At 29.6% G+C, this 26,974-nt stretch overlaps 1 protein-coding gene across 1 annotated transcript in view; it reads right to left on the bottom strand.

Annotated features, from left to right (window-relative positions):
* LOC108748404 (dynein heavy chain 8, axonemal) overlaps window positions 1-26,501 on the bottom strand; it is a 27,349-nt gene extending 848 nt beyond the window's left edge. The window contains exons 1-62 of the mRNA XM_018486556.1: window positions 26,305-26,501; window positions 25,726-25,948; window positions 25,439-25,590; window positions 24,752-24,950; window positions 24,299-24,462; window positions 24,059-24,235; window positions 23,766-23,987; window positions 22,829-22,930; window positions 22,571-22,717; window positions 22,209-22,366; window positions 21,349-21,533; window positions 20,076-20,477; window positions 19,840-19,999; window positions 19,488-19,696; window positions 19,142-19,263; window positions 18,793-18,973; window positions 17,813-18,150; window positions 17,467-17,630; window positions 17,060-17,314; window positions 16,682-16,922; window positions 16,315-16,514; window positions 16,066-16,237; window positions 15,853-15,998; window positions 15,614-15,752; window positions 15,236-15,466; window positions 14,981-15,150; window positions 14,634-14,854; window positions 14,244-14,529; window positions 13,655-13,793; window positions 13,256-13,476; window positions 12,983-13,166; window positions 12,608-12,748; window positions 12,183-12,530; window positions 11,911-12,100; window positions 11,450-11,595; window positions 11,156-11,354; window positions 10,910-11,028; window positions 10,326-10,662; window positions 9,984-10,254; window positions 9,687-9,887; window positions 9,422-9,606; window positions 8,190-8,494; window positions 7,861-8,087; window positions 7,554-7,776; window positions 7,292-7,468; window positions 7,044-7,211; window positions 6,722-6,937; window positions 6,346-6,483; window positions 5,681-5,977; window positions 5,425-5,580; window positions 5,201-5,356; window positions 4,997-5,132; window positions 4,739-4,890; window positions 4,348-4,601; window positions 3,788-4,216; window positions 2,479-2,755; window positions 2,224-2,410; window positions 1,769-2,030; window positions 1,293-1,532; window positions 1,049-1,216; window positions 477-618; window positions 204-393 (exon numbers count right to left, since the gene is read on the bottom strand). Of these exons, the coding sequence (XP_018342058.1) occupies window positions 204-393; window positions 477-618; window positions 1,049-1,216; window positions 1,293-1,532; window positions 1,769-2,030; window positions 2,224-2,410; window positions 2,479-2,755; window positions 3,788-4,216; window positions 4,348-4,601; window positions 4,739-4,890; window positions 4,997-5,132; window positions 5,201-5,356; window positions 5,425-5,580; window positions 5,681-5,977; window positions 6,346-6,483; window positions 6,722-6,937; window positions 7,044-7,211; window positions 7,292-7,468; window positions 7,554-7,776; window positions 7,861-8,087; window positions 8,190-8,494; window positions 9,422-9,606; window positions 9,687-9,887; window positions 9,984-10,254; window positions 10,326-10,662; window positions 10,910-11,028; window positions 11,156-11,354; window positions 11,450-11,595; window positions 11,911-12,100; window positions 12,183-12,530; window positions 12,608-12,748; window positions 12,983-13,166; window positions 13,256-13,476; window positions 13,655-13,793; window positions 14,244-14,529; window positions 14,634-14,854; window positions 14,981-15,150; window positions 15,236-15,466; window positions 15,614-15,752; window positions 15,853-15,998; window positions 16,066-16,237; window positions 16,315-16,514; window positions 16,682-16,922; window positions 17,060-17,314; window positions 17,467-17,630; window positions 17,813-18,150; window positions 18,793-18,973; window positions 19,142-19,263; window positions 19,488-19,696; window positions 19,840-19,999; window positions 20,076-20,477; window positions 21,349-21,533; window positions 22,209-22,366; window positions 22,571-22,717; window positions 22,829-22,930; window positions 23,766-23,987; window positions 24,059-24,235; window positions 24,299-24,462; window positions 24,752-24,950; window positions 25,439-25,590; window positions 25,726-25,948; window positions 26,305-26,427 (12,670 nt within the window). The 5' untranslated portion in view covers window positions 26,428-26,501. The remainder of the gene's footprint in view (window positions 1-203; window positions 394-476; window positions 619-1,048; window positions 1,217-1,292; window positions 1,533-1,768; window positions 2,031-2,223; window positions 2,411-2,478; window positions 2,756-3,787; window positions 4,217-4,347; window positions 4,602-4,738; window positions 4,891-4,996; window positions 5,133-5,200; window positions 5,357-5,424; window positions 5,581-5,680; window positions 5,978-6,345; window positions 6,484-6,721; window positions 6,938-7,043; window positions 7,212-7,291; window positions 7,469-7,553; window positions 7,777-7,860; window positions 8,088-8,189; window positions 8,495-9,421; window positions 9,607-9,686; window positions 9,888-9,983; window positions 10,255-10,325; window positions 10,663-10,909; window positions 11,029-11,155; window positions 11,355-11,449; window positions 11,596-11,910; window positions 12,101-12,182; window positions 12,531-12,607; window positions 12,749-12,982; window positions 13,167-13,255; window positions 13,477-13,654; window positions 13,794-14,243; window positions 14,530-14,633; window positions 14,855-14,980; window positions 15,151-15,235; window positions 15,467-15,613; window positions 15,753-15,852; window positions 15,999-16,065; window positions 16,238-16,314; window positions 16,515-16,681; window positions 16,923-17,059; window positions 17,315-17,466; window positions 17,631-17,812; window positions 18,151-18,792; window positions 18,974-19,141; window positions 19,264-19,487; window positions 19,697-19,839; window positions 20,000-20,075; window positions 20,478-21,348; window positions 21,534-22,208; window positions 22,367-22,570; window positions 22,718-22,828; window positions 22,931-23,765; window positions 23,988-24,058; window positions 24,236-24,298; window positions 24,463-24,751; window positions 24,951-25,438; window positions 25,591-25,725; window positions 25,949-26,304) is intronic.
* Window positions 26,502-26,974: the final 473 nt, after the last annotated feature.

The following is a 26,974-nucleotide window of genomic DNA, read 5'->3' as shown; positions in this document are numbered from 1 at the left end:
AAAATATTGGAAAAAATATATATATATATGAATATATGAAATAAATAATTTTAATAATATAAATAATATCAAAATAACTCTTTACTAGCCAAAAACAAGAATAAGAAATTACCAAATTAGTATCTGCGGCAGTTTTAAAAAAATACCATCGACGGTTCTAATATTAAGAACTCGTTTAACACAAAAATATGTATGTTAAATACCTTGTGGATTGAAGAAGCCAGTCATCCAGAACTTTGCTGGTCTCCCGCTCCGCAGCCAAGTCGAGAACTGTTGGTTCCTCTCCAACAGTTCCGTAAACCAGAATCCCAAAGAAGAAGACTCCCACGATCGAGCCTTCCACATCTTCGGTATCTTAGCGTCGTATATATTGTCGAGGACGTCTCGCAATTCCTGAAAATATATTCATATTTATTCACCTTACTGCGCTTTATATAATGATTGTAATGATAAGGGAGAGCGCCTAAGAAAATTACCTCGCTCATTATAATTACGCCTTGTATGGCCAACAAAAGATCTTTGAGCATAAAGCGTATTAATTTTATAACCACCTGTATGCTGTCGATCTCTTGTTTTAAAAAAATGTTCATTGGAGCGGTATGATCCATTGCATGCAATCTATATGATAGTTAAAGCACTTATTTTCTTATTAATCATTCTTATTAAAAGAAATTATAAAAAATAATTAATAATAATAAATTAATTTAAACCGAAATAATTAAATCGAATAAGTAAGGAAAAGACCTACGATCGAGACTAGATTTTAGTGCCTAATAATACTTTTATATGTGAATTCTGTATCTTTTAAATCAGGAGACACGATAGTGTTTTGGTACTAAGAGCACACGTCGCGTATAAATTATAATTATATCACTTATTATCGAACTTGAAACGCAACCATAAATTGAAGCTAAAATAATGAAATCAATTTGATTACTAACATCCTAACACATTAAAGAACCAAGGCTCCACCATATTGGTTCCTTCTTTACTTATTTGAAATAATTAATAATTAAAATAATTAAAGAACAACAGATAATTAATTAACCTTTCTTTAACTTCAAACATGTCATACAGTTCCGGTACTTTTTCTAGCATTTCTTTCGCCTGTCTTGCAACAACCACTTCTCGGGATTCTACACCAACGACACCCGCTTCCTTCGGTTGCACGGATAGTATTGTATCTAACACAATCTGCGTGGTGTTACTCTGGTATCTATGATAAGTATGATTTTTCAGTTATTTTACATAACTGTTCTTACATATCTATAATTCTCACGATAATATCTTACGTAATGTCTGCATTTGGATGTAAACCATACACTTGTGGCGAATCCACGGGACTCATAGCATCTATCGCCTTCAGATAGTCGCTTACTTGTTTTAATACCAAAAGTGGATAACCTTTGTAGAAAACAAAACCTTCCGCGAAAAGCGCTTCCGTAAACCACAGTTTTGTGAAGGTATTTAATAATCTCTTATCGTAGTCGTCTGTAATGCGTCCACCATATTGCACTTCGCTTATCATGTAACTGAAAATGCAAATATGCAGAGCGAATTAGTCTCTAGTAGAAAGAAAAAAAAGTACAAGCAGAACAAAAAGTCATGATGACCAAATGGCATCAAAAGTGCTCTAGATTATTAAAAATGATTTTTTAATCACGATCCACATCAGTCACATCAATTATATCATTTTAATATTACTTTGACGTTATCGTAATCTACTGTTTTGCTTGGAAACTGATATAATTTAAACTTTTTCATTTACCGTACGCTTTGCCAATTTATACCACGCTTCGGATCGTAGTCATTTAAATGATTATTTATGTACATACAAGATGCCAGCCAGTCCGCCGAATTAAATTCATAAGGTATGTTCCATCCCAAGGGACCAAACTTCCGTCTTTCCTGAACAATGGTATGCAGGAATGATACAGTGTATATCAGTGGTATATATTGCGTAGCGTCACACTGGTCCAATATTTCCTGATTCATACTACTGTACGTCGACAATAAACTCGCGCGTACTCCTAACGTGAAAATTACACCTTGATTATGCTACTCTTACTTCCTTACATAAGAATATATCTCTGGTAGGAAGCAGATGTTAATGTCATCATTTTGACATCAAATAGTCATAAATGTCATTTTGACATCAAATAGTGACAAATGACGTTAGCTTGCTATCTGAGATCTTTATTTAAGTAAAATAGAAATAGATGCCCTGCGGTGGTTCATATGTATATTTTATAGACATGTGTAGTAAGGAAATAGGAAAATCTTGATGTGGTTCCGTCGTGATCCATATGCGAAAGTCTGGATGCGGCGCTTCCATTTCTAAAAGAAAATTTACCACTTCTATCATATACTCCAAGCCTAAATGACAATTCTGGCATAATGCCCAGAAACCCTGTAAATGGCTGAAATTAATAACGCTTCGCAACACCAAAGAGAAAACGTTTCCTCTCTATAGTATACTTCAGTTTTCGCGCTATTAAGCAGTCGACGAGCATGAACTTCTTGACCCTGTCCCATCGATATGCTTCTACAAACGATTTCCATTCTCTTTGCGAGCTGCTCGATGTTAGGCGTGGGGTCCGTTCCCATGCTTAAGAAACAGATCATTGGTGTATTTGGCCTTGACTCACTATGTATTACATCGAGAAGCGTAATCACAGGCGCTGCATATTTTGCTCCTAAGGAAGATGCTATATATTTCCTTGATTGCGACAGCGTTCTATCCATACACCAAGCTCTGGAAACATATTATTTTACATATTTTTTCGTATATTATTTTATTGCATGTAAACACCAGTCTTTCTACCAAACTTGAATAAAAAAGGCTACGAGCTAGAGAATGTAAAGCTACGAGTTAAAGAATATTAAATGTCCTTAAATTTAACTGGCTTTTTTTATTATTTATATTAATCTATTCTAATTCTATTAATTTATATTGAATCTATAACTTGTATGAAAGGTAAAAGAAAGTACTGAAAAATAAGAGATTATACTTTCATGATTAAACTGTGTTAGTATATTTTAACAATAAATATTGAATTTTATATTATAAAATATTATACAATAAAAACATGAATTTATTGTATAAATTTTATACAATAAAAAATAAATTATTTATTTGTACATCTAATAAATTGCATTTAATAAATCTTTATATTTTGTATACATAATCTTCAACTATAGCAATGTCATTTAGATCCGAAACAAAAAATTTGTAAACTATTGTACAATTTGTACGATTGATATTATAAGATTCTAAATTGTAGATGAAAAAATTTTGAATCCTACTTTATTAATCGCCGTAAGACGGAAATTCACTTGTACTTCAAACAGGATGCTATAAAACTTAGATGTAATTTTCTAACAAAAAAAATTATTCATTTGACTAAAATAATAATAAATAATTTATTTTGTCTTTGTTTTTTGTAATGAAGAATGTAAGTCAAACATATTATATTTGATTAAAATACATACATTTTCCAACAAGAAAGAAATTAAGACAACTAAATTAATTAGTTAAATAAACAGTTAATTTAATTAAAAAATTTTGTCTTAGTGCAATTGTAGTTCAAAGTTAATTTACATTTTTTAAAAGAATCTGTCTTGTACTTTTTATTAGAGATGTTCAAAAACTTTCCAGAATTTATTTCACAATTTATATTTCGTGTTTTACATATAAAATATTAAAATCTTAATTATAAATTTCTTGTATTATGTATCAATTCTGAATTTTTACCGCAATGAAGATTACCTTAATGAAGAAGATTACCTTATCAAGAGCAATCGCCGGAATGTATCTAACGTGTTATAACCATTTGGTATAACTTCCTCTTCTGGTGCATCTCTGTCGAACCAATATTTCCAAACTTTCTCAGATGCGGGTACTTGAGCCACGATATATTGAAATTGTCTTAATGATGACAAAGCAACTAGATTAAGCCACGTTACATCCATGATCCATTTGCAAGGTTTTGGCTCAATTGCTTTTAAATCCAGCGCTGCGCCGCCTTTAATAAAATACTGAAACTCCTCGTGCGTGATGTTGTTGCGTTGCAGATCAATTTTCAATGTCATCAACAAAATAAACATATATTTATGTATTTCGTAAAGTCCGCGTGATTTGTACTTAAAGATATCGTAAGTCAAATATTCGATGATATGATTTATTCTTCTTTGATTGACTGGGCTCTTCTCAGACCTGGACAAAATCACGATTTAATACACATTACTCAACAGGATAGGATTCATATTTACGACATTAAGAACATCTGTCGTAGCATAATCTCCACAATGCAAACTACTAGCGTTACACTATCTGTGTATATTTACCTAGCCATTGAGATATCAAATCGTTCTAAGAATTGAACAAGAGACGTTTGGTACATGCAATTGACCTGCGGCATGTCCGATATCAAGAAGTACAAAACGCTACCACGCGTTGCAACCGGTCGAAATTCTTCACGTGCTGCATCGATTTTTAGTTCTGTATCTTTTGCGATGCTCAGTTCTCTGTTTATCTCCGCCGCTGTTTCTTTCGTGATATTCAAAACCGACATTAATTCAACATCTTCGATTAAAGAACCCTTTGAAAGAATAAAAAAACAGCGTAGAAAGATATTATTAATTATTATTATTAATAATTAATTATTAATAATTAATTATTATTAATACTTATTTCAGAATTATTTAATTAGCGCTACAAAGAGAATTATATACATACTTGTACAGTTCCCAATTTGTATAGAAGATTTGATTCTAGTTCTTTAATTTTTCTATTATTCGCAGTTACATGAGCAATCAATTGCGTTTTTTCTGTCTCCAACTCATTCTTCTCTGTTAAAATAACCCTTCCCAATAATTGATCCTCTAGACCTATTAAAATAAGATATAATGTAAATTAAATTAAATTATAATTTAAAAAATGTATTTATAAACGTATTGATAAATATTACGTAAATAATAGAATATATACTTTTACCTTTCATTGTAACAGTAAAATCGATTATAGATGTGTGAGCAAATATTTCTGGAGTGTAAAAAGGATTTGGTAACTTTGTCGTGATATAAAGTCTAAAATCTCTGTTAATATCCACTTCTTTATCACCTAATTTGACCTTTTATAACAATAAATTACGTTAAATATAAAATTGTGCTAAAATTACAGTCTAAAATATCGTTTTACCTTATAAGAGGATCCTATTTTTATAAAATTTTTTTCCAATAAATTATCTAGCATTGGATCTATTTCTTCCCCTACATCTTGAATTAATAATGGTCGTCCCATCGATATACAATCTTCCAAATGATTTCTAAAATATTTGTGTGTGAACCATGTTACCTGAAAAGTACATTAAAGCATGTTAAATTAAGCTTGTTACATTTTACAATTTAGTTTTATTTACGTACCTGTAAATCAAACTCTCTTTCTTTATTTTTAATCCATGTTTTGCCTTGCAATTGTGGGTCGATCAATAAAGGATATCTCGATGCTTTCGTTACAATTATTCCATTTTGAACTGATAATTCATCGGTTGGCAGACCTTGCAAATTCCATTCACCAATCTATGATGAATTAAATACTTATTATTTGCTCATTATTACGAGTTTCTTTCTTGCGTTTTAATTAATTATATTTCTTGCGTAATAATTTATATAATTTTACCGTAGCTGTATCTATCAATGCATCAACAATGTTTATATTAAGAGAAATTGGGATCTTTCTATCTTGTATAAGATCGAACCATTTTCTTTGCAAAAGAATTCGGAATTCTTGATTAAATGGCCCGCAATAAGAAAGAAATCCAGTGAATATCAACGCATCTCCAATGAGACGTTCTATTTCTGATTTAAATGTAGTGACTTGTTCCGTCCATCTTATTTTTTCTCCAGATAATCCATCAATCATAGCGGTTGCGGTATCCATTTTTGCTTGACAAGCCGCAGCTTGATCCACGATTTTCTGATAAAATACATTATTATATGTGAAATAATTGTTTAATTTCAATTTCATTAATATCATACGAAAAGAACGGTTTGCTGAAGTATCTAAAATTCTAAAAATTTACCTACATATTGATCTAAAAATAATTCTGTTAAACTATTAAAATAAATATGCCGAACATTTAAACTGATTATTAATGTCAAAAATTTTTGCATTTATTGATTACATCATGCTTCAGTTTCCTCAACATACATAACGTAATTTTTATGATCCAATAAAATTATTTTCGAATTTACGTCTACCTAAATTTTTTAATACTTCAGCAAAATCGTTCTTTTTGTACAAATATATTTTTCATAAGTATAGCCTCATGATTGTTATCGTACTTGTCGTTCTTGCATCACGGCATCGAATTCATTTTGCACTATTTTTAAAGCATCGTCCTTTTCTTTCAATAATTCTTCCGCCTTGAGTAAATCTCTGTTAGCTTTCTCGTAATAATTTTGTTGTACAAAAAGATTTGCCTACAAAGTGATTCTTTCTTACTATACATTTTTTTAACACTATATATTTTTGAAACTATATAGTATTGAAACTGGAGAATGACCAACATTATCGCTTAGAAAATGAGAGATAAAAATAAATATATTATGTAGTTAGGTATAAAGCATTCTCTCGATCCTGCTATAAGCCATGAAGCTACATGCCATGAAATGACATTGGCTGTCTCATCTCGCAACAATGTTTATTAATAGGGAATACCTTCAAAGGTAGCACATCTTTATTTATTTCATAAAAAGCAACCATAGAGATGGTCCACTGTATGAGACCCGCAACATTTCCGCAGGCTTGCTTTGCGGCTTCATAAGTATACATGTGAAAATTTAAATATGGCATCATTAAGTCGATAGTTTCAGCATCAATATTATCCTTTGGAAAATTTTGTAAATTATATAAAAATCTGGTGTCAGCTAGGACCTGCGAGAAATAACATGCTCAAATAATATCTTATTAACATAAAATAAAACATGATTTTTTTCGATTATTTTCTATTAATATAAAAATTAATATATAAAGGACTTACCTTTAGTGATTCCGACCACGAAGGTGTTAGAAATTGATGTTCGTAATCCGGTTTGACTGATTCCAGCTTTCGTCCAAATAGAATCAAAACACAATCCATTATAAGCGTAATTAAATACGGTGGTTTAGCCAATTTACGTACGGTAGAGATATCTGCTGCTTTTATGGTCTAAAATATGTGTGTTACTGTGAATGAACATTTGCATCAATACTTGACATAATAATAATATCAATTATTGATCACAACACCAGCAATGCAGCTTCAGCTTCCATTAAAGCAGGTTCCGCAACTTTCAACTTCTGTTCTGCCATTGCCTTATCTTTTGATATCACTTTCAGAATCGCTTCCGCTTCATCTTTCGACACTTGCACTTTTGCTTTCACAGTTTCAGCTTCTCTTTTTTTCTCATTTACAACAACAACAATCTAAATATGTGTTGCATTATTACACATAAAATGTAGGATCGGAATTTTTAATAAAATTGATATTTTACGAAAATATATTACTTACCGCCTCCACTTGAACATTTTTTACCGCAATCTCCTCTTGAGTTTCTTCCAATTCATGTCGCAACACATCGACCTGAGCCGCAGCGTGAATTAATTTATCTAAACCGCTACTCATACGAGAAGCAAGCATGTTAATGTTATCCAAATGTTGCTTGTAAAACATTTTATAACTATCAAGAAACGTTAAAAATGATCTCGGAGTCACGTATACTTGTCGTCGAAACCTGCATCCGTCGAAATTACATTAGCTTGATTGTATTTACGCACAGACGGTGAAACACTGATGATAAGAAAATAGAAAAATAAACCTGTCGAAGTATTCTGCACAGATATCGCTTACGTTATCTTGAACATCGCCCACAACTTGAATTAACTGTTGTTTTACTTCCGGACTACATATAATTATATATGTGGCTAGGAAGTGGTCACCTACTGCATATAGCGCATCCCTTGGCCATTTCCAAAACCAATTTATCGTGCAACCAGATATAAGGGCAGGGAATTTTAATGAACGAGATCTGAACTTGTCATTGACCTGCGTAAATAATTATATATTACTACTATACATATATATACTTGACTCAGTAAAAGAATGAATAGAATAAATGCAAATGTCTTTAACAATGACAAAACTTACTGGTGAAAAGCATAAGACTACATGCAGATTATTTCTCGCTTTCGATATAAAGTAATTGTAAAGATTGTCTGGCGTAGGAGGTCGTCGGGGATCAGCCTTTTTCATCAGCGGCATAACAGTTGTCAAAATTTCATCTAACTCATCCTTTGGAAAAAGGTTGGCCACTTCGCCAACGCTTAATATGTTGTTTATATATTCTAAAAATGCTTCATCTTTTACTTCGTTATCAGTGAAAATAAAAGTGAGACCTTTGCTGTCAATACCAGCGGTCCGATACAATTTTCGCAAATCATCCATCAAGCTGCCTACATTATAAATCCTGAAGATATAATTATACTCATATTATTTCTTCATCCAGTACGACGGAAAACATTTACACATTTCCGCAAAACTGCACAAAATAAAGGTTCCAACGCATAGCAAAAAAATTAAAAATTAAATTAAATTTTGTAATTATTTTCTACAATAAATACTCCGTGTTTTGCAACTTCAAATTACGCTAAAACATTTAAATGCTTTACAATTTACAAGAAATTCGAGAAATATCAAATTCTGATTTTGATGAAAATTGTGTGTGTGTCTATATATATATATATATATACACGTATGTATGTATAGATTACGCACGCGTGCGCGTAAATAGATGAATTTAAAAATATCAGTTGTGACTAATAAATGATTTTAAGGTATAATGAAAAAAAACTAGCTGCTTTACATGTAAAGGATAAAATTGCTCTTTGTATGCAAAAGCAACATTTTTTTATATTTCAAAAATTACTTAAGATAACAAAAAATGTCTTATATCAACGACAAGTTTTGAAATAAAATTATCTATTTATTTATATAAAAAAATGTAAAATAATATTTTTAAAAAATAATTATTTCCAAAATTTATATTTTTAAAATTATTCTTTACGAATATATAAATAAAAAGAGATAATTTTGTTATAAGACTTTTGTATAAATTATTTGTTAATCTTGAATAGTTTTTCAGATATAACGAAGGAACTAATAACTGTTTTGCATAAAAAAGATGATTTTACTCCTTAAAACCATTTATTAGCCGTAACAGATATTTTCTTTTATTTATTCATGTAACTACGTACAAAGTTTTATTAAAAAAATTTGACACTTCGTGAGATTGCTTTGTTAGTAAAATTTTGATACTCGCTTGGTTAATGTTATTTGAAAGAAGTTAAATCCTGCAATGAAGGATGCCAGTCGCGTTAGGCTCTGTTTTCCGGATCCTCCTATACCGACCAACAACGCATTGCCCCTGGGAACTCCAAGTATTCGTGATATTCGTATCAAATGCACTAGCGCGTCATGAAAGAATACCAGATCAAGATGCATACCGCGTATATATTCGTTAAATTGCTCCATATTTTGTTGAATTTTCGTAATAACATCATCGTAACTACAAATAACATAAAAATATATATGCGTCTATTAATTTTTAAATTCATTGCATCAGATAAAAAATTCAACTTAATGTACCTCGGTATCTCCTCATAAATCTTTGGTGCTTCTAATACAAAATCTTCTGGCTCGTCGCCTGTCGGTTCTGGTGGTTCGCGCAAAAAGTCAACGAAATATGTTTCAACTGGGGAATAATATTGAAAATCTGGACCTAACATCTTCTCCGCGGTCCGCCGCAACGTATCTTGGAACCATTCTTTATCAGCGGCAATAATGAAGCTGGGAATGATTTATTTATATATTTAAGCAAATTTATATTTAAGCAAATTAAATATGTAAAAATATATTTATTTCATAATTTTAAGAACAACGAACCGATCTGCTATCACACGCATGCATTCATGCTCCCATAATTTCAACAGTGTTGTTATAGATTCACATTCGGCTCTCTCTATTCTGAGTATTCCCTCCCAAATACGAGAGAGATCACGCAAGTTAAAAATATAATGGAATTTGGCTGGAGTTGGTAACATCTTCACTTTAGTTTGCTGCCATAATATTCGAGTCAGTGGAACAAGCTTCGGTAAGAAATTAACGATGGTTTCGGAAAATCTTGTAACGCAAAAGTAGCCTTGGCCAATAACATCTGTAATTTTAAATTCATATTGTATAAATTGTATTTTATATGTTTTATTAAATGAGTCATTGTAAACATACTGAAAATTGTATCTATGGATTTATTGGATGGTAATGTGCAATTAAAAATATTGAACTGCCGTTTCAATCGCGGCGGAATATCATTTCGTCCTCCACCCGGATGATGCATCGCAGCAAGTAACATAATATCTTGGATAGTGCAAAAGTCGCCCGGTTTATCCAGGGAGTAGAACCCTTTGTACTCCATTAACTGACGTACGATCTCGTTGGTAATTTGATCGCCCCATTCGTTTATGACTGGCATATTTATATCATCAATAAAGATAGTCATTTTGCGTCCACCAGGAGGACCATAAGTGGTACCCACTCGCTTTTCAACGTAGCTCTCGAATACACGCTGAAGAAAGCGATAGATAAATTCGCGCGATAAAATAATAAACATAGTCATATATCATCGCAATTAACAATTTATGTAATTGATTTATTTACTATATAATGCTATAACGTTTGGCTTATTATAAGGTTATTCTTTTTAACTGACCTTTTTACATCGTTCATTTTTTTCTTCTTTTCTTTTCAATGTAAAGAAAAAAAAAAGAAAATATGAATGCAAGAAGCTCAGTTGAAAAGAACAAACTAATTACCTGAACCATATTGGGCGTGGATGCTGAAGAAAAATTGAAAAACTTATTTAAATGGTATTCGGGATCGTGCCTAGACATGTAGCTTTTTATCATTATGCTTTTTGCGGTGCCGGCTTCTCCTATTACATAATTAATTCATATTATGTAATTAATGCTATAATAACATTACATATTTAATCTATTAAACATTGGCGCTAAACAAAATTGAATAAAATTGAATTAAAATTATGCTATACGCTCGCCTACCTATTAAAAGTACTGCCTTTCTCTGCTTTGCAATAATATCAATTAAATATAATGTCCTAGTATTATCAATGTTAGGAACAAGAATAGTATAATATTCTAAGATACGGTCTGAGGGATATTCAAATTCTGGCACTCTTTTATTCCAATGTATCCACTTTCCATCGTCTGATACTAGGTACTCAAAAATAGTTTCATCTTCCTATAAATTGAACATTTATAAAATAAAAAATATTAATAATGGTATGCATTGTATTTTAAATGATTAAAAAAAACGTCAAATTATCATGTACGAACTGTATATTTTGGCCAGTTACAATTTGATTCATGATTCACAAGATATTCTTGTAATGCAAATCGTCCATCTAATTCTAACAATGCACCCAAACTCCACATAAGAGAGAATAAAAAAAGTTTCTCGATATGTTGCTCAGATAATGTTTCTAGAAATTATAATTTTGATGAAATATTTGATAAGTACTTAAAAAATATAATTTAATTATAAAGTAAAATTATTTAATTTGTTTTGTTATATAAAAATTATTGAAAATTTTCTAAATACAAACTATTTTCTTAATAATATTAAAAAATAAGAAACTTAAGATTAATGAATTATAAAAATATTTAAAAGAAGTATGCAAATATAAAGCGATAAAAACAATATGTTCTAACAAAGTGCTTGCTGTTTGACGTTAATATTACATAGCCATGTTGAATGAATAAATATTTGAATGTAAAAGAGAAATTCTCGTATTTACTAGATGGGTCGGAATTTCCAACATTTAAACCTTCCAATAAGTCAATACACTGCCGTATGTAAATTGCTTCCAAAAGCTTCATTTTAGTTTGAAGCTTTATTTGAACGAATGTGTGGGCATCTCCGTATATTTTATGAAATAACGCTCGCAGCACTCGAGCCTCGTTGTTGGAACATTTTCTAAGCCAACCCTGTATTGAAAGTATTATATCATTACAATCGACTGCTGCAGAGGAAAGATCTCATTATTACAAAATCCCAAATCCATATTACCTCTAAAATTGAATTCCATTTTAGCACAGAGGCACTGACAAATACCATTCCCATACGCGATACAGTTGCCGGGGACGCATTATCCACATTGTCAGGTTCGAACACTAATTTACTATTTGATGCCATTATAATACGATCGCCATTTGCCAATGTTAACGTTTTATTGTCATCCAAAACAGAATTTAAATTTTCAATCCATACTGCGTCAACGGGACCGTCTAATACTATCCATAAATTATCCGTTTTCTTCGTTTGCGTGGATCTTCGCCATATAGTGGAAAATATACCATCTGTCCAATCATTCGTCGCAACGTCGAGTTTTCCAAACATTTGAGATGCAGTTATCGCCTATTTTTTTTTTAAGAATTATTTCTATCGATATATTTAATAGAATGAAGAACTATTATTTATTAATAGATACTAACTTTTGGATTCATCCTAACTTCCTTATGCGGTATACCCATTTCTGTTAGAGCCCTCATTAGCGCCCACATGCATTGTGTTTTACCAGACCCTGTTGGTCCGAGAACCATCAAACCATGGCGAACGAGGGAGGTCTCGTATAACTGTAAATCACCACATCATTATTTTTTTTCTCAATAATCATATAACTTATATTAGTTCAGCGTATATACTTATATAAACCCTTAAAAATAATTTTTTTTAATTATTTACGCAAAATAATTTTGCTTAAAGAACTACAGATATTTGTTTGAAAAATTTTTAAATAGAAGCAAACAAAAAGAATAGACTAAATAAAGAGATATAAGTAAATGTAAACATATTAAAAGTAAGTGAACCTGAACAGTTTTCAAATTCCATTCGCTGTGATTCATTATTCCAAGAGTGACAGTGGCGTTAGCTATTGCTTTTTGTAATTCTTTATACGTTTGGGTTGTTAATTTTATACCCGGGAACATATCTTCAATAAGTGACATAAAAAGAGATTCGTCTTCATCCACTAATTTTGATAAATTCATATCACTAAAAATTCACATTTAAATTATCTCTCTCCTTTCTGTATATTCCAGTAACTTCTTAGAACAAAAAATACAACAATTGATAACATTTACCGTAGTACTCTCATAAGCGTAGTTTCCTCGGAATCAGTAGGACGCGCGCGTTTCTGAGCGCCAAGTGTGCGTAAGCACGACAGGATGTTCCTTAATCCAAAATCGTAATGTACCTGCTTGCTGAGCTGCTCCTCGCATAATTTGTACAATATGAAAAATTTTCGCGATAATACCACGTTCTCTTTGAAGCCACACGCCGCGAGTTTTACTCGCATTATGATCTAAGCAAGTGGAATTAAATGTTTAAATAAAAATTTATATACATTAAAATTCATGTACGTTAAATTAAATTTTATAATGAGAAAAATTTTATAAATCCGATTTTTTACAGGTTTATGTAGGTACATATGAGCACTCCATATTTTAACATATAAAAAAAAAGATAATATTTTCACGTACTTGTCTGTCAGGAACCATCATTGCCACACTTCTAAATTGTATTTTTAAATTTTCCGGTAGTTCTTGTCGACCAGCATATCCGGGATTCATTGTAATAAATATTCCGAATTCATAATTGATTTTATATGTCTCGCCATCACTGCAAATAAAGCATACATATCCGTTTGCTAAAGATAATATAATTTATAATTGAAAGCTATTTAATAAATATTAATATTGTTAAAAATCGTAAATAGTTCAACAAAAAAGATTTAAAAAAACGACAAAAATTTATTTTTTGAAAATATTAACTTTCAAAATGAAAATTTAATTTTATATAATAAATAATTATCGAATTTATAATTGATTTTAACGTTCTTTCATTTCTACAAATAAAGGACACATATCGATCAATTTGATAAAGACATCATTTACTACAAAAATAAAAACTATTTAATAAATTATTTGTTAAAAATTATGTAATTAGTAAAATTAAAAGAAAACTTAAAAAAATGAAATTTTATTTTACAAAGACATTTTGTTTTAAATTTCTGCATTTAAAACAAAAAACTTAATTTTATAAAATAAATAATTATTGATTTTTTTGTACCTGAACAAGAAACTTGTCTTTCGCTCTTTTCGCGCATTTAACACGATTGCTATTTGCTGTGCAGCGACGGATAGCACCGGTAAATCAATTCGATTAAATTCATCAAAACATCCCCAGGTACCGGATTGCGCTAGTCCTTTAAATATTCTACCTAAACCTCGGAAATCCATTTGATCGGAACAATTAAAAACAACAACGTATTTTCCTAGTGCTTTTCCCATGTCTTTCGTCGTTTCTGTTTTACCCGTGCCAGCCGGACCTGCGGGAGCTCCGCCAAAATTCATTTCTAAAAAAAAACATTTGCAAGGGATGGTAGTAAGTGACATGACGTAAAAAACAGTGTAAATTCTATTTTACAATTCTATTTTTCTTTTGCTACAAGTATCATACCCACGGCCTGTGCCAGTGTTATGTAACACCTGTCTGTGAGCGGTGTAATCGCAAGTCGATCTGTGCAACCTAAAAATTCATTTTGATAAATTAAATCCACGTTGGTTATCTTAATTGGAACGTTCTCTGTTTCAGCATCATAATAGAATCGACACTGTTTCGACCATTCAAAATCTTGTATACTTCGAATTCTGAGACGACATAGCTCATCAAATATATCTCTGAAAAAAATTTATAAATACAATTTATTTTCCATATTCTTCATCACATAATTGATAATTGCGGAGTAAGTATTTAAATAAATAAAATACCTTTGATGCACGTGTATGGTTATTAAACATTCATATTTTATTCTGGCATACTTTGTAAGATCTTTAATGGTTATTTCTATAAGACTATTTAACAAATTTAGAAACCATTGATTGGTCCTTTTCATTATCGTTCTATCACGTTTGGATGTCGTGATTGCTATTTCGGAATCTCGTGTCCATAAAACTTGTAATGCTAATAGGCCCACCTGCGAAAAATAAATATATATCTAGAATTGATGTACAATTTCCGTCTATTGAATATACGAACTTTGTATATGCACATCATCTTACTTGCAAAACAGAATTCTCTATCAATAACAAGATATCGAATTCAGGTGCAGAAAATGATTGCAGCCCTAGCGAAATCACAGCACCAACGGATTGCTGATGAACTGTTAACAGAACGTTTAACCAGTTCTCCACGCCTCCTGTACATCCAACTTCTTTTTCCAACGCTATTTGTTCGTTTTCTCGTGAATACATTGTTAAAATTTTATCATATTCCTTTTCGGAAAACTTCAACTATGTATAAAAGATAATAAAGTTTATGAATATTAATAAGATATAAGATAGAAGAAGCTTAATATAAGAGCAATAATAATTATTTTTGTAACATGGCAAAATCGTCACACTGTAATTTTATCTTACTAATGCATCATATCTCATTACTTTTGCTATATTATCAAAAAAGCCATCAAGATAATTTTGAATTGTATGACAATCCGCTGCTTGTCCAAGAATTTCCAACAAAGTAGGATCTGATATGAAGCAGAATCTTGGGAAAATAACTCGCTTGGTTTCCAAATAACTGTATTAATAGAGAATTATTCATAGAACTGAATTAATAGAATCTAATTAAACTTGACGGTCTACGAGCAGTTATTTCATTTTGCCAATAATATGTATACCCGCTAAGAGATTTTTGGCACGTTTCTAACTGTTCCAGTAAATGAGGTAAAAGCTGGCTCATTGTCTCATCCTCAGTACATGTTTCCACCGCATTTACTTTTTCGCGAGCGCGAAGCATAAGTTTGACCCAAATCTTATCGATCATCTAAAACGTAAAAATACACATTATATCATTTTATTGACAATGTCATCATAAGTTTTTTTAAAAATACATTAAATTTTTTTGCTTCAGTAGGCAATTGCTTCGATATATCGCCGCCAATAAATACTGCTTCCAGATAAGCCCACAAATTCTGTACAATCAACCATTTCGCCAATATTTCCGATGTATTGCTAAGCTTGGTCTGCCACAACTGAATCTCTTTTTTAAACGGCACATTGTAACTATATAATGTTGAATATGAATGTAGTACATATCATAAAACATAATAATCTTTCAGATTTAGAGTTATTTAATATACCGATTTGCCAGCAAAGAGCTTATGAGCATTAAACTGTCTTCCAGTAGCGCTATTATTTCCATCGTTTCAATACCTTTCAATAGTAATTCGCCTCTTAGCTTGAAAGGGGAAAATTGCAGATTTATAACAGTCCAATCCGCAATTGTTTGCTTTAATTTCGATTCGATATCTTGTTCCTTCACTGCGCTAATACATATGTCCTATAACGTATAATATTTAAGTATAATTTTTGTATTCTATTGTAATATATTGTAATATATTGTAATATACAATAATTTGTATAAATTTGTAAAAAATATATATACAATAATAAGTATTAATTAATAGTAATTGAAAGCTTATAATTTTGCAGTCTAATTAAGCATACCTCAACATCATCTTTATATTTCAATAAAGGTGCCTGTATAACGTTTGCTAAAGTAAATGTTTCAGATTCCACATCAAAAAAATATTTACAAAGTTTAGATAGTCTCTCCCAGTGCCTGTCTTTCAAAGCTTTATTAGCCATCATCTCTAAAAGTGGGCACATTTCATTGAAATCGTCAATTTTCTTTTTTAGATCGACATATGCGGGCCATTCTCTCATAGCTTTAGGTAACCTCCGACATCTAAAATGATATAGCACAGTATTATTTAAAGAATTTAATAATATCATATTAAAACATTTTCATATAATTAAATCTTATTAATCTTATTAAATAAGATTATTAATCTTATTAAATGCATGTAAGTCAATCTGACTTACTTATTTTGGAAGTCGGCCAATTCAGTTATAATTGACTCAATATCAATTTCGGACCATAGAATATCATAATAGCTATCGATAGTGCGCATAACTTGCAAATATAATGTATATAACTTTTGCAATAAATTGAGTTCTTTTTTTCTCTGTTGTAGAGCTGGATATTCTGTTACTTCTATGCCGAATAAGCTTTCGCCACTACTATAAGTCTCATATCTTTCCCACAGTTCTTCAAAACGTGCTTGAAACAGGATAACTCTTAACACGAACAGAAAAATTATATTATTATTAACATATTGTTTTATTTAAATTTAAGAATATTAGAGTTTTACTAAAATTAAACATTTTTTATCAGTATACTATACACCCAATTTTGCAAAAAATACGAGATACTAGATAAAACATTATACCGTTCACTGGCTTCTTTTGCGACTATTCCTTCAACCATTGGGCCATTGAGTTCAAAATCAATGTCAAATTGAGTTACTTTCTTTTTAAGAACTGCAACTCCATCAATAAGTTCCTTTTTCAATGGCTCTTGCATTTCACATATAACTATTTGAACTTGCTTTGCCTATAAAAATATAGATATTACTTATTGCGGAGAAAAATGAAAGATTGCTTTGAAACATAATTATTATTATTATTATACCTATATTTATACATATTGAGTAGAGAGAGATTCTTTGAAAAAATAATTATTGAAGTATATCAATAAATATCAAACAGAATTAAATTATAAATACAAATTAATACTGTATTGAGCATGCTGTTGAAATTGTATCTCAATCCGTCTACTATATCTTGATCTTCTTTTAATATATCGATATTAAATTTTCCCATTAATGTATAAGTCTCTTCAATCAGGATTAGTTCCATGTCTAATGGTACAAAATCATCTCGTATTTCTGCCAAGCATTTCATTGCGACTCTAACATCTTCTAAATCCTTAATATGCCTCGATAGAATTTTATTCTTTTCCAAAATATAATCTGTTATTCTTTGTAATTTTTCCTTATACGTATTTGATAACATGACACCCAATGACTTTTTCCATGCATTTGCTTCGACGAGAAATGCTAATTTTAATTTCTCTGTAAAATAAAGGAATTCTTAAATAATGAAAAAAAAACTTTTTTTCATCTAAATTTAAGTAATATAAATATGCTATAACATAATAGATGAAGTATACATAATACCTATTTTATTAAAAATAATAATCGAGGCGTGCCAAAGCAAATTATATTATTAGTGACTTTTTTTAAATTTTTTAAGAAAAAGAAAAAACTTTTTTTCTTTTAAATAATTTAAATAGAAAACCATGTGTTAAGCTATCAAAATTTTAACATGTAAGTCCAAGTAAAAATGCAGGTCAAAACGTTGTAAGTTCAAATGCCAATTGCACAATAGACTTATAATATTTTGAGTTGCACTACCCATTTTTCTCCACTTGTAGCAGCATTTTCTACGCCAAATATAGGCCGTTCGTATATTACTGCAATATCAGTTGTCAATATAGTATATATAATAGCATACGTAATTATAACGAGAACTATAGATTTTCAGTACTGATAGTCAACTGGCAATAATATACAAACATGGCCATTATTAGTATATATAGACCGTAGTACTTACAACTCATTCAGACAATAAAAAACGCATTTTCAATTTTAGTAGGTACTGTATACATAACGTGGTACGCCTGAATCATAACAATATCTATTATTTTCACATACCTGTGTTAATTTGAAGAGGACCAAGTATATGTCGTTCAGGTAAATTTTGTATTTCTATCATTAAATCTTCATATTCCATAAACTTCTCTTTGATATCTTGTGTAAAAGGTTTGGTATCAATAAATGCTTGTATAATGTCATTTCTATTTTCTGCCCATATGTAGGAATATCGCAAATATGACTAGGATAAAAAAATAAGTATAATTATGATAGTAGGATATTAGTATAAGTTATGCAATATAAGTATAACACTGCTATACAAACAAAATTATAATACAAACTAAATATAATAATTTATATGTATACGTATAAACATATGTATATACGAAATAGTATTTATATTATATACGTTGCCAACTTTGGAGACATCATCTCTCAACATTAATATTAAACCTTGCAGACTTATTGTACTGCGGATTATGTCTTTGTGCTCGGACACGTTATGAAAATAGGTATTACGCAAATCTTTATCTGGATAACATAAACAAATAATAAATAATTTCAATAAGTAATAAATTTAGTATATCTCCTCTTATAATAATATAATAATAATAGAAAGTAATCTACAATATTTAAAAAAAATTGCTTAATAATAAAAAATATGAAATAAAAATTTATTATATGTGTTTTTGTCATTATTTTTAATTCGAATATTTTATTATTATTCGAATATTATATTATAGTCTACTATTTACCGGGCAATGTAACTTGTGCATCTGTAGAATATCGTCGTCCCCACGCAGACACTTTCTTGTGTGTTTCTATAATATTTGTTATAACTTTACCGAAATGATTTTGCAACTCTTCTATTGATGGGATAATTATGACATTTGGTATTTGTAAAACGAAATATGTCATCATGATCGGAATTTCTTGTTCTATTGCAACATCTTTAGCTAATACGCTGAAACATAATTTATATATTAATTTATTTTTTGTTTTGTTCTTATTTTACTATTATATATTTAAAATAAAATAACATAAATATGAGAAGTTTACATTACAGAAAAATATAAATATATTAAATACGCGCATTAAATTAAATACCTCATAACGGTTGCTTTCTTCTTTAATAAGTCTAAAGAATTTTTAGTACACTTTACTAAAGCTTCTATTAACTTATTATTGTAATACGCAAAAAGTTCCATACAATCACTGTGTACTTGATTTATCTTAACTTTTTTTGTCCTTTCGATGTAACCAAAGCCTATATTTAACAAATTATTAATCATAATAACAAAATAATATAAAATTATGTGAGTACTTTTTAAAGGATACAATACCCGGCTCAAATGGTCCTTGTATTAATCTGGTTTCGGATCCGACTTTGTACATTTTTTCGAGATCCATCCAATTGTATTTAATGTCTTGAACTGTAGGATCAGTTATAAGATCTATAAATTTATTAATAATCATGATAACAGCCTTCTCTATCGCCGAAGATTTGATTTCCAAATCAATTGCTATTTTATCTGTAAAAGCTATATTATCGGCTAAAAGTTGTTCTGAACTTTTCGGGTATTCATCTAATTTTAATAACATTGTTTCTGCAATAGATTCAAGTACTTCATCTGCTCTCGCTTCTTTTATATCTGCCACCTCCTTAACGAATATCTGCGCATTTTTTATCTCTTCTTCTATTTTAGCGCATGTGTTGGAAATTTTTAATGAGGACCATGTAATTATTGATACACACGGTTGAAAAGCAATTTCAAGATTGACGAGTGCAATTTTTATTAAGTTTAAAAATAACATCGGGATTGATTTTCTGCACACAAATATAATAACAAATATAATAACATGAATATATACATACGCAAAAATTTTATTCGATATTTATCAAGTAAAATTTATATACCTAAGAGCATCGTTTTTCTTAAGTAATTTTTTCACTCTTTCATATGATGAAAATATTTTGTCTTCGCAAAAGATTAACATTTGTATAAAATCTGACACTTCCAATCCAAATTTAGACATATGTTCGGATTCTCGTATTATTTCGAAAATGTAAGAGTCGAAATTTAGACAGTACTTATTTGTCTTTGGATGACGCACAAGCATAGGGGATGATAATGCCAAGCGAACCTTTAGTAATTGAAAATTATATTTTTAAACTAATCGTTTTAAGATATAATATACATGCATGTGCAAAATTTCCGAAATATTCTCTTTCCTAAAAATGAAAAATCTACAAATTGAACGTTTTTACTTTTTATATTTACGTCATCACACATTTTAAACTCTGTAAAATATTAATTTAAAAAATATTATACTGTTAAACCTATTTTATTTCACATGTATGAAAAAAATATACTTATTTAATTCCGAAAATTAAAATATTTAGAAAATATCTACTAACTAATATATAAAAATCAGCTTAAATAATAATAATGATACTTACAATGTTAGCAGAATCGTACCATGCTTTGTAATATATTAACTCGTAATGAATAAACACACCAACGAGTGTATTATATATTTTAATACACTTCTGCATAGAATCATGCGTAATTACTCTGTGGTGTGATTTAAACATATTCATAGGAACTTCAATGCGTTTATATAACTGCCGAATCCATAGAATTCGACCAGCTACGGGCGGAATATTCCTTGGTACAGGTGGGTCGGATCTATTTTCATTATAACTATCGCGGATATCTTCGATTTCTTGTTCAAACATCGAAACGAGTTCTATGCACTTTCTATCAATCCTCAGTTGCTTGAGATTCAATTTTTGAAACCTGTGGGACGACGTAAAATAAATTAAATATCTGTCCTTTTTCTATGAACTAGTGCATGAAAAGAACGATTTTGCTGAAGTATCCAAAATTTAGTTAGATACCAGATCTAAAAATAATTTTGTTAGAACCAAAATACTTATGCCAAAATAATTATAGGAAAACTTAAGCAATATCGTGCAAAAGACATTCTAGCAATTAGTTTGCATAATTCTTACATAATTTGCATCTTACATACTTATTTTAATAGGTTAATAAAATTATTTGCTCTAGCTAGTTAAATTTTAAAATATTTTATTTTTAGATATTTTAGTAAAATTGTTATTTCTGCGTATAGATACACTTTTGAAACATAAAAAGAAACAGCTGTATATAATTGAGACTTCGATGGGGGGGGGGGGGTATAGGCAATACATATTTAAGTCTGTCTTAATTATCATTTTAAGATGTTATAAATCAATCACAGAGCTATACTAGTATCTTAAAACAGTTTTGCATAGATATGTAATATATCTTTAATTAAAAACCGATGAATAAAGTAGTAAAAAGCAAGAAAGAGAACTTAATGCAAACTAGTACAGGGAGTGCAGTGAAAAAGGACAGACCATATAATATATTCTTACATGTTAAATATTTTTACATGGGTAAACAATAAATTTGTTAAAAAATTTATACTACCTAGCTATTAAATATAAACTCTGCGTTATATTTGGTATGAGAGAAATGCAGTTATAAAAAAACGTTCGTAGTTCCAGGTCAGTTTCCGCTATGTTCTTTTTGAATTCATCGTAATCAGTATCAAAATACGGTTTTCTGTGATCTAAAGGATCATATTTCTGAGAAAAAATCTTTTTAAAATAATCCGTATACTTTTGTGCGTATATATTAATTCCTTCTATAGTCGAACTGTGCAGAATGGAATACATCCGTGCGGCTTCAAAGATATCCATGATCTATATTATATATATATTGCGTATAAAGTAATAATATAATTCTAAAAATATTGTGACTTATTTTTGCACTAATTATTACTTACTTACTTTTATTATTCTTGTCTTAAAAGTGGCAAATTTTCCGAAAACATACATTTCAGATACCTCGAAACGCTTCTCATCTGGAGATTCTTCGACCTTCTTACACATATCATCGTAACAGTTATGGTATATCTCACAGAGCTTAATACAATCCTGCGAAATAATTGCTGATACTATGGTTTAATTTATAAGGCGATAATAGTACGTAATAGGAGAAAACATCTCTCTTATATGTTTTTGTCTTAGTTTTTGTCTTATTTTTACCTTTATTTTAGATATCATGACAGATTTTGATTCGTTCCAAATGCTTAATTTTCCATTCTCCGTTAAGTATGCTTTACATGCTAGTATCATCTGATTAGTTATCTAAATAGATATTGGAAATCGATGTGATAAAAACTAAATAACTCATATAAGAACATAATAGTTATTAGTAGACTACGGATATTTATGCAAAATACTTAACTGAATATTAACCATCGGACAGTTTTAGCAGTCGATCGTTGGTCGTTAAAGAGTAAAGTGGTTATTAAAAAGTAAAGTAAAAAGGTTGAGATTGCCATCTGTAAATGTGCAATTTATGCAAAATGTTGCATTTTATGCAAAATATTCAGTTAAGTATTTTGCATAAATATCCGTAGTCTAGTTATAGAAGTTTGGTGATTTGCTTCAAAAGCTCCAACATTTGAACTTTGAAGCTTTGAAGATTTGAAGCTTTGGCATTAAAATCTTCGAAGATCAAAGGTTCAAAGCGTCGAACTTTGGAAACTTCGATACTTCGATACTTCAATCTTCGAACTTCGAAGAATCAAAATTATACAAGTATTAATTTAATGCGGCTAATAATAATAAATATATATTTTTTTAAAAGATATACAAATATATTTATAAATATACATATATTGTAAATACATTTTCATTTTTTTATTTCCATAAATATATTTTTCAAAATTTCGAAGGAACTTTAAACTTTGTAAAAATTTTTTAATATTGAAGATTAAAATCTTTTTAAAATTTCGAATCTTTGAAGTTGTCAAAAGTAAAATAATTCTAATAATTCTTTATTTTAATAAATAACAACAATTTTTTTTAAATAATTTTCTGATATTAATATTAATTGACTTTTAATTATAATTTATATTTTTTAATTCAAAATAGTGATTCAAATTTTTAATCAATTATTTTAGGAAAACATACATACCTTTACATATACAGCGGTTACCATCCTCCTAGTATTGAAAAATCGCGATGTAGCGTAAATCATCCTTATAGCATACATAAGCGCGGGTAAGTAATCTCCTATTTTTGTTGGATCTAATCTGTACAACGGTTGTGTAAATTTTTCCAACCCATACAGATATTTTACGTTATCTTGAGATAAAATATGCACCATTGTAACATGATCTTCTAATTCCTTCCATTTCTATATATATAACATACAGCAATATTCAATTCAATACATATTATAAATTAATAATTGCATTCAAATTATACCTTGATAAGTTTTGATTTCGCTTCCGTCAGCAATTGTATAAATGCTTGCGTGTAATTGGACTTTATGTGATTCATTATCGAATAAAATTGACTAAACAATCGCCGCCAATATGCAAGTTCTGCATTTGGTCCTACAGTTTCAGTTTCCCTGCGCAATTGTTGACTTTCAACAATAGCCTAGAAAATCGCTTTAAAATTATGAAATTTTATTAAGAGATATATAATTAGTCAAAGTCATACCCGTTCCATCAATTTCATCCATATTCGGACATCAGCTTCTACTGCTGTAATAACGTCCGGATTACGAATGCTCTCTCTAAAATTTTCAGGTAGCAACAAATATTTCTGGTACAAATCCCAATTAATTTGGAAGCATATGACATTTTTTAAATCTATCTTCGTCACTATGAGAAAAAAAAAAAGTATTATCTTCCATCAGAGAAGGATTTATATGATAATTAAATTAGGGTTTATTTTTGATAATTTCGAAAAAGAATTTACATTTTGGAAATTAATTCCGAACCTTTTAAAAATGAAGATGCTTAGAAATTTCAAAAATTTCGAAGCAGGTAGTTTTAAAGCACTTCAAATTTTAAAAGTTTAGGGTTAACTTCGAAAATTTGAATTTTTTCAAAGCTTTAAATTTTCGAAATTGTAACAGTCTTAGAACAATACATATCGTAAGTTATTTACTATTAAGAAATTCGCAGAAATCTTTAAAATCGCCTATAAAATCATCCTTTATCTTTTCTCCAACTTCGCTTTTTGACAATTCTCCCCATTGCGTATTAGCAGTTAACGTTCGTGCATGCAAACGTGAAATTAAATCAGATATTCCTGCCAGCGCACTTTGCGATGTAGGATCCACCTCCGCATATGCATAATATGTTTCCTATATGGGACGTAAAATCAAAAGCAGTAAAAAAAATTTAGAGAAAAAAGAACAAAGAAAATGGAAAAATATATAAACTGCAAATTTCAAAAATAAATATATTTTATAATATGTATCTTATAAACGCAAAAGTAAATTAACATTCTTGTAATATGTTATGAGTATGTATTCCAGAAAATGTGCAAATCTCAAAATGATTCAAGATGGCTTTCATAGAAAAAAGTCACAGTAAATCACAATAAAGTCGTAGTGCGAATGTTTGCTTTATCACATTTGTGATAATACTATAACATCATTATGTAATTGTGATAAAAGCTGCATCTTGTAATACTATTATGAAAAATACAGATCAGAATAATGTGATCTCACTTTTTACTTTTTGATAATCTCGTAGTGACATCAGAATTTATCATAATTTGACAATTGTAAGTGTATTATGATGTGAATGTGATTCTTTTGCTATAAATGGATGCTTTGTATTAACTTACATCAAGTAACTGTTTAATTCCAAATTCCAAATTTGATTTTAATCGATAAACTATAACGCATTTGCCTGAGAATTCTTCAGTAGTACCATCTGTTATGCAACAGCGTATAACTTGCTGTTCTTTACTAAGTTGCGGCGTCCATCGCCCGGATTCTGAGATTATGTAAATTCTACGTATAGTATCACGATGTAGCATGAAAATGTATTGTTGACGTAATCACCATCGTTAACGTTATATTAAAATTGCGCATGGAAAAAAAAGGAGCAGGAAAATATCCATCGTTATACCAAATGTCGGAGGACTCATAGGCTGAAGATATACAACAATGGCTTGTCTTCCACCTTCAGTGAAGAAACTGCTAAATACATTCACGTATTCGTCCTTGTCGAGAATTCCTTCTTCTAGGACCTCAGAGTCTGTATTTAAAATATATGCCACAATGTCCATGACATGTCGATGAGAAATCTTTAGTAATCCTTCCCTGGCATTGCGATTTTCCTTGAATTTTGTCTAAAAAGAAATTTAAAAGATAAAAAGACCCACTGAGCAAATTTCTTTTTAATTATATAACATTATTAAAGAAAAAGTACAGATTATTTTTTACATTTTTATTTAAGTATTATGTGTATAATAATTATGTAAATATTGTATTCATGTAAATATCATCTCCTATTCTCTTAATTTTTTAATCTTTTAATAAGCTAATCCTTTTTTTGTAAACTTGAAGTAGCAAAAATAATTCTGAGATATTTCTAATTGTTTCTTTTTACTCGATTACATTAAAATTCTTTTGTAAAAAGTAATAATTGATATATTAAATATCAGGATTATCCGTAAAAGTATTATAGATTCGTAAAGGTATTTACAAGTCGCTCTTTTGTACTCTCCGTGGGTAAATCTTCCCTTGCACCAATCCTTCTCTTTACTAACTCGGCAATTCGTTGGTCAATAGCTGGTTTCGTGTAATCTCGCGATGTGGGATTTGCCATTGTTGCAAAAAGAAATAATCATGAATGTTAACGTATTAATAAAAGACCTTAAACTAGGTATATATAACTACACAACTACGAATATGATGCGCTTAATTCTGACAATTCCTCTTCAGTCAGAAATTATGCGTATAAAGCAGGACGGATATAAATAAATGAACATCGTAGAGTATTTTTTCAGAAAAAGTTATTAAAATATTGTAAACATAATTTATCCATAGACATAAAATAGAATAGACTGAACTCTATCAATTTCATTGCATGTTTTCTTTATTCTAAGCAAACGTATATATGAGGTATTTTTTAAGAGATATAAAATATAAAATATTTTATTGATAAAATTGATAAGAAAATACATTGCATAACTAAAAAAAAATAAGATATTGAAAAATAAATGTCGGAAATAGGGAAGATACAGATTTTAAGAAACTATTAATTCATATATATTATATTTATATTATATACAATAGATATTACATGTATTCTTAATATTATTAATAATAATTATTATTATTTTAATATTAGATGATATTTTAATATTAGATTT

The sequence above is a fragment of the Trachymyrmex septentrionalis genome, unplaced genomic scaffold, assembly GCF_001594115.1.
Source record: "Trachymyrmex septentrionalis isolate Tsep2-gDNA-1 unplaced genomic scaffold, Tsep1.0 scaffold22, whole genome shotgun sequence".
Taxonomy (NCBI): Eukaryota; Metazoa; Arthropoda; class Insecta; order Hymenoptera; family Formicidae; genus Trachymyrmex; species Trachymyrmex septentrionalis.
Note: the sequence above shows the minus strand (reverse complement) of the source record. Positions and strands in the feature narration are given on the sequence as shown.